Source organism: Neltuma alba, unplaced genomic scaffold (genome assembly GCF_004799145.2).
Source record: "Neltuma alba isolate B1F8T4 unplaced genomic scaffold, ASM479914v2 tig00011576_pilon, whole genome shotgun sequence".
Classification (NCBI taxonomy): Eukaryota; Viridiplantae; Streptophyta; class Magnoliopsida; order Fabales; family Fabaceae; genus Neltuma; species Neltuma alba.
In genome coordinates, this window is record NW_021636230.1 from 19,461 (window position 1) to 32,122 (window position 12,662).

The following is a 12,662-nucleotide window of genomic DNA, read 5'->3' on the forward strand; positions in this document are numbered from 1 at the left end:
CATCGCATAATCTATCAGCATACATGCTTCAGCCCAAAACATATTAGTTATTTGTTCTTTCGAGTCTATCTAATAAGCATGGAAAAAATGAAATACTTTATGTTAGTTGAAGTTGAAAATAATGAATTAGACACCCCGCCACACCAAATTCCATTTTCCGCTACCTCCTTGACTTTAAATAACTCTTCAAATTATTTTTAGTATATTCCAAATTAGTCCTACCTCTTGCATATTTACTCACTAAATTAAAAGAGGCTTTTTGTCTAATCCCAAAATCTTTGGCAGCCTCCAAAGCATATCCTTTTGCTTCTAGTAAATTTTCTTTGTGATGCAAATATATGAATAGTTTTTTGAGGCTCCAAAGAATGATTATGGTCCAAAAGAAGTTTAGGAACTCTGTATTTTTCATCCACCTTTTTAATTATCATTCGGACTTCACATCCTATTCTTGTTTCTTGTTGAGGTTTTTTAGTTTTAAAATCTTTTTTTACCTGTTTTTCTCACTCCTTCCTTATAACAAACATATTTGTAATATATGATAGAATTATCTTTTTTGCTCTTATTAGAGTTTTCTTTTACCCTATTATTCTATCATAGCCAACCTGATATTGCCTTGACTCTTCTATATTTTCAAATTCAAGACCAAGTGTGGGAGTCATATTTGTATCCATTACTTAAAGTAAAAGGAGAAACTGAAAAAAAAAAGGTACCCAAAAAGAGAGTAAGAATCTGGAAGAAATATTAAAAAAAAGCAAAAAAAAAATAGAGATGTGGATTAAGATTAGCATGTAAGAGACAAATGAGTTATACCAAACTACTATCCAATATCAAAATAGCTTCTTGATTGAAATTTCTCTACTCTTCATCCGTTGCCTTCACAAGTTTCGACGCTTTTGGCAGAAAAAAGATAAGACCTTTGCATGCTTTCCCTCTTTCCCTGTTTTCCTTCACGAGTTCGCATCTTTTCGGAGAGAAAAATATGAAGAGGGTTTTTCTTATTATTTGTTTAAATATGTTCTGACCATCGTTTAGTGGAACCACAAAGAAGTGGACCAAATACATAGTGGAGTCCAGTTAGATTGCACGATATCATTAAGTTCTATCAAAGATCAAATCTTTAAAGATATTATTAATTAAAAGATCTCGCTTGGTTTATAATTTTATTAAGCATTCTCTTTAACCCTCATCAACCACTTTTTAGAGGACTTCATACTATTTAATTAATCATTCTCACCAGCGCATCGAAAGGCTTTTTTTAACTGTGACCAAACCATCTCAAACAATTTTTTTACCGTTTTCTTATTGATAGCACCTATTCTAACTTTTTCGCATACTAGTTTATTATGAATCCTATCTTTCTTGCATAATTATATATCCCTCTCAATATTCTCATCTTAGCCACCCCCACTTTATACTCATGAGATCCTTTTAAAGTCCAAAACTCACTACTATATAATATTATTAGTCTTATAACAGTGCAGTAAAACTTCTTTTAATTTTATTGAGTACCTTCTCATTACAAATAACTCTTATCCTTTTTGACCCATTTTAAATTCTATGATTAAATCATTTACAATTTTTTGACCATTTCTTTTATTAAAATAATAATATTTTGATCTTTCCCACCTAAAGTCTTGGGGGAAAAAAGTTTGAAACTAAATTGAACAACAAAATTAAAAGAAGAATCAGTATTATTAATAAAAATCATGAGAACTCCGATAAGCTATAAATGTCAAACACAATGATGAACATAATGTGCTAATCACTATACTACAATCTAAACCATCCGAAATCTAATATGGATGGTTCAAATTTAAAATTTTTAATATACAATTTTTTTAATGATAAGTTTATTTTTTAAAGATATGTTAGTTATGATATTATTTTATTTTAAATTTTGTATCTGTTAAAAGAAAAAGTTGATTAAAATATATAAAAAATTTAAATTCAATATGAACTATCTAAAATTTATCTGAATAGTTCAAACTACAATGAGTATTATATACTCGTTATTATGATGAGTGTGGACTGTGCATCCAACAACGGTCCTCCCTCGCTGGTCAAAAAAAAAAAACAACGGTCCTCCCTCTTTATGCGAGTTAAACGCGGTACCACAATTCAAATGTTAGCTATAGGACATACCAATGTGTCGTTATAATCTTTGGAAACAACCTTTTTGTATTGTTAATTTACATGAAAGCGGTTTAAGCCAACCCATCCCATTTCCAGTAATTTTTCCAATCATGAGTCTTTACCTATAATGTTCAATCAACTATTTGAATCTATTTATTTTAAGTGATCTCACATGGTACAGAGTAAATATATGAAAAAATTTTATCTCATAAAAAAAAAAGTAAAGCTTATTAAGCACCCTCACAACCACGTAGTTGTCAGTCTTGCTGTGAAGTCACTATCAGTAAAAAAAAAAAAAACTAAAAGCAAATATTCCTAAAAAGAGAAGAACAATTTCTGAGTAACATAAAGTAGTTATTGGCTAAAATTATCCAAAAAATATAGATCGGATAATGCTGCAAAAATTGGAGACGGCAAAGAGGATAATGTGGCACCCAAACGAATTGGATGGCATTTCCTTTTCTGCCAGCTGCCATATCCAATATTTATATAACAAAATTTATGCCTTGCCATAATTTTTGCCAAATCATAATTCATAAAGTATATTTTATAATTCAAAACTTGAAAAAAAAATTTTTTAGATATATGCAAACCAATTTTTAGGAGTCATGTAAATTTGGATCCGACTAATTTAAATTATCACATGAACCAATTTCTATCAAGTATTTTTCATTTCCATTTACAATTAGTGAAATTCTGAGTTATCAGAATAAATGTTAAAAGAATTTATAGAACTCAACATTAATGAGTTAAATTTGATTATTTTTCATTTAAAAGAAGTTTTGCTTTATGTAGTGGAGAGGATCTCCAGATGCTTCTAAACAATGTAATAATTATAAATCGAGAACAATATATTGAGATTGCAGTCACTGCAAGTTTTTGTTCTAAACACATTTAGCTTGTTTTCGATTGATGCTGATAAAAGTTTTTTTCTTCAATTGACATTTGCAAATTAATGTTGAGATAAAAGTCTATTAGTATAATGGGATTTATATTTAAATAAATTTTTGATAAAAAAATAAATTTGACATTATTGATTTATCTAGAAATACTTTTTTAGGTAGTTGTATAATTTTTCAAACACCTTCTAAATATAAAGAAATTAAAAGTCACAAGTAGAAAAAAAATTACTCAACCAAAATGACTTTTGATTGATTTTAAAGTCATGTCAAATTTTTTTTCCATCTAACTTGAGGTCAAATCAGAAAAGTTCTTTTCATACCCAAAACTAGTTCAGTTTACTATTTTGCCAGAAAAATCTACCCGATAGGTTGGATGTAAGGGCCATTTTAACCATTTTCCTCAAAAGGTTGGCCATTTTTTCATAGCAATGGAAATAAGAATCTGAATAAGAATGAAGGCTGATGAGAAAAATATAAGTACATTTGACGTGTTTAAAAAGGGAATGCCTTGTTTCCAGCCAGACAATAATAACTCTGGTATAAAAATATATTGAAATATTTGTTATTGCTTTTTTCCCGGTAAAAAGCAGAAAAATTTCCCCATCTTTTCAATAGGTAACTGTAAAATATTTAATTTACTTAATTAGAAAAATTGTTATTCACGTGCCGAGTATTTTTCATCACAACAACATTTTCTTCTAGGAACATGATTGAATGAAAGTGCTCGGCAACCATATCAAAACAATCGACCTTGGGATGCACACAAATTTATCATATTGAGTCAAGGGGGACTTGTGCTCTTGCTCATACTTTTCTTTATAAGAAATTCAAAAATTTACATTGTGTTCTTTTTTTACCATGAAATTTTTATGTTGTGTTGAACTTTACAAAACACACAGATACAAGTATGATTCTTAACATAGATCATTTGTGATATATTTTTATATAAAAAATAAATTAAATTGACAAATTTTTTTAATTTTACCTATTTTCTCTCTTTATATTTACAAATCATTCACGTATTTTTCCTTTTTTTCCAAAAAGAATTAAATAAAGGCAAAATTAGAAAATAAGTATTAAATATACTATAAGTGAGTTACATGTAGGACAAGACTTCTCCTTACAAATGACTTAGGGCTTGTTTGGATTGACTTATAAGTAACTTTTTAAACGTGATTTATGGAATGCGAGGTAAGTATGTGAGAAGAGTTTTGTCTCGACTTAAGTGAATTTACTTAAAAGTCTATTTTAAACAAAACTCTAAGGGTGAAAATAGATCAGGCGGCCTGTTAGGGACCTACAGCCTAGCCTGTTAAAAATTAAACACAGGCTCAGGCTTTTTTAGGGGCCTACTTTATTTATCAGGCTAGGGTTAAGCTTTTTAGAAAGCCTATAAAGACTATTATGCCGGTCTGGGCCTGTAACATATATTAATAATATGTTATGCTCAGACCTAATGCCAAGAAGATAAGAGCTTTGCCACTTGCCCCAGGTGCTCAGTTGTCACCCAACAAGCATGGTTTATAATTTTAAACCAAATTAGTTAATTAGTTGGCAAGAAAAAAATTATTTAATCTACATTGCCCTCGGCTTCTTTTATGATGATTCACGACTCTTCCTCTTTAGTTCAAACCAAAACTCTAGCCGCTCCTGCTTGCTCTCTCCGGTCTCCACAATCGTGCTCAACTACTGACTCTCCAGCCTCCGTTTTTCGTCCGCGCTTGCCATTACACTACTCGGTCTCTAACATTCATTTGTGCTCACCGTTGCGGCTACTCAATGTTTCTTGCCTTGCCTATCAGGTAGGATATATATTAAATCATATTTGTTTTGAATGGGAATGGGGAATCATAAATTAGATAGTATAAGAATGGTATAGTATAGTCCAAGTGAAATATTGTATTTGTTTCATGTCTTTTTCCCTTTCCCTTTCCCTTCAAACGAACAATGTGTTTCAAGCTCAACCCCCATGTTCTGAAATTTCCTGGCAAAGTTTAACTTGATTCTCTTGAAAATGCGGCGCCGGACTAAGCTTTAAGTGCAGTCCACTCTTATCTCCTTATGGTTCAAAGCTCTTCTGTTTCACTTTTCTTTTTTCCTGCATTGCGCAACCTTTCTAAGTAGGTAGGCATTTTATTAGACAAATTGGATTCCACTAAACCAAAAGTTCATTTCACATATCGATGATGTTAGAGTCTTTATGTTCTCAGAATTACCAGTAAGGGCGAATTCAAAGATAAACTTGAAAAACTTTGATTGGAATTGGATGCTTTAAGTTTCAAAATTTTTCTTAACCTTTTCAACGTCTAGCCCTTGAATGCAAAAAAAAAAAATCGTAATAAAATATTTTGTTACTCTAACTTCACAAGCTTGCAATCTTCTTCAGTTCTTTTGTATATATTATTTTTTAGGCATTCTGTTTCTTCTGTTGCACAGTCGTATCAACTTTTATATTTTATACCCATGTATCTTCTGATATACAGACATTGAAGTCTTTCAAAGAAAAAACCAAAGGTCCAAATTCCAAAAATGATGCTTTTCTTTATTCTTGTTAAATTATGTTATAATCTAATATTATTATTTTGATTTCTTTTTTTTTAAGGTGTTCGAGCATGAAGAAGAAATTAGCTTAAAAGTTTGATGATTTGCAGCTAGTGGCTATATTTCCTTTTGGTCTAAGTTGTTGTGATTTTAATCAAAATTGTTCTGTTGTTGTATTTTGTGTTATCTTGTTGATTAATCAAATCCTGCCAACCCATATGTTGTATTTTAGATGATTTTGGATGAGATTGTGTTGTTATAATTTTAAATTGATTTATGTAATTAAAGCCTATTTTCAGCTTGTTTAAAGGCTTAGGCCTGTTTTTTGCGGATTCCTGTTTTCGGCCTGTTTGAAGGCTGAGGCATGGTAGCCTGTTTGTAGATTTTGAAAAATACAGACCTTTTAACAGGCTTTAAGTCAGATCAGGTTTCTGTACAGGCCAGGCTCAGGCTAATGAAAAAGATTATAACAGGCCACAGGCTAGACTCAGGCTGTTTTGTTACAGGACAAGCATGGCCTGTTAAGAGGAAAACCTGGTCTGTTTCCACCCCTACAGAACTCCAAACGAGCCCTTAGTGATGCAATTAGAAGCTCTTTGTTTTTTTTTTTTTTGAAAAATACATTTGCAGGTCCTTATAGTTTGATCAGATTTTGAATTAGATCCTTATAGTTTTATTTCTTTTTATTGAATCCTTGTAGTTAATTTTATTAAATTTACAACTCCTTCCGTTACTAATGTTGCAAACACCGTTAACCCACAATAGCAAAGGATGATCTGACAGTGCGCTCTCTCTCCCCTTCGTCCTCATTTTGACTTGATTCCTCAAGTTTTAAACCATAAGTTTTGGTCCATTGGAGAGGGTAAAATGGTATAAATTTTTATTAAATTATAAAGACCAATGTTATAAATAAAAATAAACTCAAGAGAATAAAATCAAAATGAAAGCAGTTTAAGGGGTCAAAGTTTGTGTTAATCATTTAAATATGATAATTTTTTTAATTTGATTTCTCTCATATTGCACTTGATCATTTGCTTAATTTGATTTCTGTCGTAGTCCCGCCGTCGATCGTTTCTCTGGCTTCCGTTCAACAACGAAGAGGGCGAAGAAGTGTCATAAGCGACTGCCACCAGAGAGGCGTTGACGAGGAGGAGAAGCTCTTTCTGAGATCTGTCAGTTTTCTTGCAAGGAACATGTGGTTTTTTCCCTCCTAAAATTCAACCCCCACAATTTTAAGATAATACTCTTTTTGTCTTTAATATAAGATCTATTTGACTAATTTGATTAGATTAAAAAAGTTAGGTGAGTTAGTTAATTATAAAAAAATATGATATGTTTTTTTAAAACACTATAATCAACTTCTTTAATATTCTCTGTCTTTTTCTTACTTGATTATATCAGATGGAGTATTAACATGAATAATTTAGAAAAAAATTGATAAGTATGATAAATAAGTCTTATTTTTAAAGTTAAAATCAATTTAAAATTAAGTCTTGTATTAAGAATCGAATAAATATTTTAAGAAAAGTAAAGTATGGGACTTTAATCTTGTCTGTCCTTTTACATTTTAATATTTTTTATCCGAATTACTTGTTCTTTTCGGAGAAGCACTTTAAGAACAGTAACATTTTTTTTAACCTAATAATGACAAAGAAATAAGTTATAAATTAATAAGGAGATTTAATTGCAACATTGCTGGAATCATCGTTCTATCCTAGTCTAGCCATCAATTTCCCAATCCGATCATGCCACATATATGACCCCCCCGACTGATCATATACATTAAAGTGGGAATTTACCTTAAAAGTCTTTACTGATGAGCCAATTTTACTATTAACAATATTAACGCTTAATATTGACATTTTAACAGTTAATATCAGTTTTTAAATAAAAGTGGGCAACATTACTATATTTGTTTTGGTCAAAAGGCAATGTTATTATGTTTTGAAACTTTCAAAACAACATTACTCCTGAACAAAAATTTCTACTCTTCCAGTTCTTAATATATGACTCAATTCTTGAGTTGGTTTTGGTCCTAAATATAAGACCCATTTCTCATATTTATCAATTTTTTCTAAATTATCCCTATGGATACTCCCTCAACCATAATTAAGTAAAAGAGTGAGATAGGATATTAAGAAAGATGATTATGGTGTTTTAGGAAAAATGTATTACTTTTCTTATAATTAACTAACTTACCGAACTTCCTTAATCTAATCAAATTAGTTACATGAGTCTTATATTAAAGATCGGAAGAGTAGATAAATTTGTATCTTAACTACATATTCTTTCGGCGCTATTTATATATTAAATTTTTAATATAAATGTATTATTTTGTCATTCATTTATTATAATGTGGATAGTTATTTCTTTTGAAAGATATACATTAAATAGGGGTAAAATTAAAAATTTATTATATTTTAATGAAGAGTTAATATATTTTAAGATTTTCCTAGCTTATGTGAAATATATTAAAAATGTTTTATAAATAAGATTAAAGGAGCAACGTAGAAGAACGTCAAGAGATCAGTAAATCTTGAAAAGGCCCAAAGACGCAAAACAGGCTGGTTATCGTAGCATAGAATATAAGAATTAAATTGCCCCACGACACAAGGCCGGAAAAACAAAAAGCCCAATGACTGGAATATTGTTGCAGAGTACTAAGGCCTCCATCTCCAAGGTAATTAGGCCAGGTCCTGGTTTTACTATGCCGTTATGATTGTCTGCTGGTCTTTTGTGTTAGAGCAAATGAAACACACCACTTGTTCGAACTCTCCAAGGAATCAAGGGAGAAAATTAATTAAGAAAATTAATTCATAGCCAAAGGCCCCCCATAATATAACTAATATAGTGAATTTCCTCACTAATTCAAACAAAGAAGCTCCAAAATCTAGACATAACTACACTGAATTCTTGATATTCTTACATGACCCTTGTGATGATACTATTAAGGGGGAGAAAACTTTATCGACATCACAAACATATACTTTTATTTATAATTTAAATAAAACTATTTAAAAATCTATGATTGAGAAAAATTAAAAGTTTAAGAACTCTGCTATGAAAAAAATTATGATTCCCTGGATGTTCAAGCTGACGAACAATAAAAAAACAGAGATTCAGGGCCAGAGCAAAGAGGACTGTGTTTGTAATGCGCAAAATTGTAAGTTAAAAACTCTAATAATTTCACATTTTCTTCCTGTTTAAAATCAAAACACTGGCCATGTATGCTTATTTATAAACAAATACATTCCTTTTTTGAGCAGAATATACAAATACATTCATTGATACACTCATATATATATATATATATATATATATATTTACACACATACATTACAATGCATTAGTAACAGTAAAAAGATTACCTGTCTGACAAGATCACAATGTCAATTCTCCAAAGCTTATGAATTTCTTCACAGCGTCTCTCATGTCTTCAAAACTATCGGAGACCTCAAAAAATTTGATCAGCTTCCATAGTTCTTGATCACCAAGATCATCGATAAATGGCCGAATGCGAATCGCGTTGTTAGGCTGTTTCGCATACGAATTTGGGTTATCATCAACGATAACAACCCGTTTCAAATCCCTACCCATCGTAGACAAGTCCTTCACAAGCTTCCCATCTATTTCCCTGCACGAATCACGATAAAGCCGGTGAGAAATCCGTCCGTTCCGGTCAATCTGATCAAGAACAATCGAGGCATAAGCTTCCAGCGCAGCCGTGAAAACCACCACCTCATACTTCGCCGCCAATGATTCTAAGAAGTCATCCACTCCTGGCCGCTTCAGAACATAGAATGTCATAATCTCACCGTCGATTTGCGGCCTCACAACAAAGTCAAATCGTTCTGGTGGTGCATTGGCCTTGGAATGGACTAAGGTTTCGTCCAGGTCGAGAAAGACGGTTTTTCTATCGGGGGAATTCAATGAGGGTAACAAGAAGGGATCAGAAAAGAGATTTATGCGAAAAGAGTTCAAGGATTGTTCATAAAATTGTTCTTCTTTCCAGTGGGGTATCTTTTTCAGGAACCGATAGCGTTTATGGCGACGATTGGGAGTGGAGATTTGTGTCAATTTGGAGAAGAGTTTGGTGATCCGGCCGCGGATGGAGGAGAGGACAGCGGAGGAGATAGTCACCACATGTTCGATCGGAGATTTTCGCTTACGGCGAGGTTTCATGGATTTTGTTGGAATTCTTTTGATCTTTGCTACCATTGAGAAGATTTTGAACAGCTTTTTTTTTTTTGGGGGGGGAGGGGGGAGAGACCGTTGAGGTGAGATTTTGCTGCGAAAGAAGAAATAGAGAAAAAGCAGAGAGAACGGTTTTTTTTTTTTTGGGGGGGGGGGTAAGAGCAGAGAGGATGGTTGAAAACAAAGCAATTCAAATCCTGGTTTGGTGTAACGGTCACGCGTAGGTTCGGGATCGAGGTTAGATTCTTGGCTAACATAGTCGCAATGCAAATGAAAACAAGGATAATTACACTCAAGGACTAGTATCCTGCCTAATATCCAACACAACACAACTTAATATTTAAAGAAAATTACTTTCACACCACACAACAATCCAAAGTAAAAAAAAAAAATCATTTAAAAACACGGAATTATTCTTAAGTCTTGTATCTTTTAATTTTATATGAATTTTAGTGTAAATTTATCAGTCTCCATGGTTGGTTGCCGAAGATCATCGCCGGCCAACTATCGCAGCCACCACCATCGGTGACAAGTAAATAAAGGCAAAGTGACTTTGATGCGACATAAATCTTGGATTTTTGTTTTTTAATACTACGTCTGGTCCTTAATATAAGAGCTAGTTGGCTAATTTAAGTATATTAAGAAAGTTTGTTAAGTTAGTTATTTGTAATAAGTATGTATTATTTTCTCTAAAATACCACTTGCCAATCATGTGTATTGATTAGAACTACAATTTAATGAAACACTTAACATATGTAACTACTGTAGGGATTCTTTGAAAAAATAGATAAATATGGAGACAAAATAGACTAGGGTCTTATATTTATGATCAAATTAAAAATCAAATTAGATCTTATATTAAAGACCGGAAGGTAGTAAGTGGTTGAATTCAGTTTGTGTACGTAGTCAATAATGACAACCAATGTACCACTAGTAAAGGTTATTGGCAACTAATGAAAATTTTAGTGCCTTTCACCATCTTATTCTCCCTCCTGATTAATCTCCTGTGCCACTACTTGTTGTTTATAGGTAATCAAAGCAATCATACTCGAATCACTGTCAAGTATTAAATGTGTATCTCTCATAACATGAATTCAAGCCCTAATTTATTAAGTTATGGGAGATTAGTCCTTTTGATTGGGCTCAACTCCTATTAGTAACCTCATATGTAATTCAAAGATTGGCCAATTCAAAAATCAAAAGATCATTTGGTTCCGCTCTTTACTTCACTCTTTTCATTTCTGGGACTTCTTTTAACACATACTCTTCATCTTTTGTTTTTTTTTATACAACCATGCTCTTCATCTTTAAATCGTTTAATTTGTGTCATGGTCTTCTCCATACCTCTCTATCCATTTGTACTTTCTTAGGTGGTCCCTTTTGTTAGAACATTTTGTAATTCCTTGGAGATACCTTCATCACCCTTTATCTTCAATTTGTTGGTCGCTTTTGGATTTTCTACTTTATTTTTCGTCACTTTTATGGTTTGCCTTCTCTCACTAAATTTCAACCATGCATCGTAATGCCTCCCTGTTTTTATGATAACCTTTTTGTCCTATCCTTGAATATTTTCCCAGCCTCTGTCTCAAAGCAGACCATGCTTTCCATTATCGTGCATATTATTGGTGTGCTTGCTGGTACGTGTCCATAATTTTTGGGAATATTATAGTGAATTATTCACATGTAAGGAAACTAATTATTGATAGACCTTTTCAAATAGAGTTATTACTAATAAATTATCTTAAGAATTTGAGGGCGAAAAACACACACATATATGATAAATTGTAAATTTTTTAAAAAATTTGACTCCTAATGTTAGAGAGAATGACTTAAATTATTTCTCAATTGTAAATTTCTTCTATGCTTGATTACCAGAATTGACATTGAAAGGGTAAAAGCTTATTTGCAGCGGTATGCTGGAGAAATTTGATAGCAAATTGTAGAAATGGCTAAAATCAATTATATATGTTCTCTCCTCGTCTTGCATATGTTATTTTTCCTTCGTCAAAATCCATAGATATATTACAGACAAGATAGATTAACTAAATGCCAACTTCTAGAGACTCAATAATGGCAAGCAAAAGATGGATATTTCTCCATCTAGCAGAATCTATATAATTTGCAGATCAAAAGGGGACACAGATTAAGACTTGCGCAAAATGGAGAACTCTTTTCTTCTTCTTAAACAAATCTGGAGAGTATTTTCTTCATCTGCTTGTTCTTTTTCTCTCTCTTTTCATATATACTCCTTTAGTCGTATTTATAAGGTACTCCCAGCATGTTTCACACATAGCAAGAAAAATATTAAATTTTATTAACTCTTATTTAAAATTTAGTAACTTTCTAACTTTATCCCTATTTAATATACATTATACCTCATGTAAACAAAGTCAACACAATAATAAATGAAGCGTAAAATTGTACATCCATACAAAAAATTTCTCTCGGTACCATATAAATAGGACCCAAAAATGTCTTCTCTCTGTGCCCTATAAATAGGTCTAGAGGAGTAGTTATCAGATATATATCAAGTATTATTAAGTCAAATTTGAGCATCATTAAGCTCAATTAAGGATAGGTCTTCCAAAAGAGTTTTTTACATTTACGCATATTTAAACTTGATACCTTATGCTTAAAAGGTTATGACATTTTCTATTAGGACTAACACCTTTTTAAAGTAAGTCACAACTATTTTATTAAAATTTGTAAAGAGTCTTATTTTAAGGAGTAATGGGTAAGGTCTTATGAAGAGGACAAGAAGAAGTACTTGTTATTCATCATTTAGAAGCTACTCATTAGGTGCTTAGCAATCTTGAAAAGTACTTCTGAGAAGGACTTTTCTATAAAACGAAACAAACTCTTCCACATATTTATTTCATAAACAATAAAAGT

General features: G+C 31.7%; 1 protein-coding gene across 1 annotated transcript; it reads right to left on the reverse strand.

The window, feature by feature from the left end:
- Window positions 1–9,119: 9,119 nt before the first annotated feature.
- On the reverse strand, window positions 9,120–9,810 carry LOC114715151 (uncharacterized). The gene is made up of 2 exons (XM_028899944.1): window positions 9,315–9,810; window positions 9,120–9,210 (listed from the first exon to the last, which is right to left on the reverse strand). The coding sequence occupies exons 1-2, from the start codon at window positions 9,792–9,794 to the stop codon at window positions 9,166–9,168; spliced, it is 525 nt and encodes a 174-aa protein (XP_028755777.1). The 5' UTR covers window positions 9,795–9,810; the 3' UTR covers window positions 9,120–9,165.
- Between the last annotated feature and the right edge of the window lie 2,852 nt (window positions 9,811–12,662).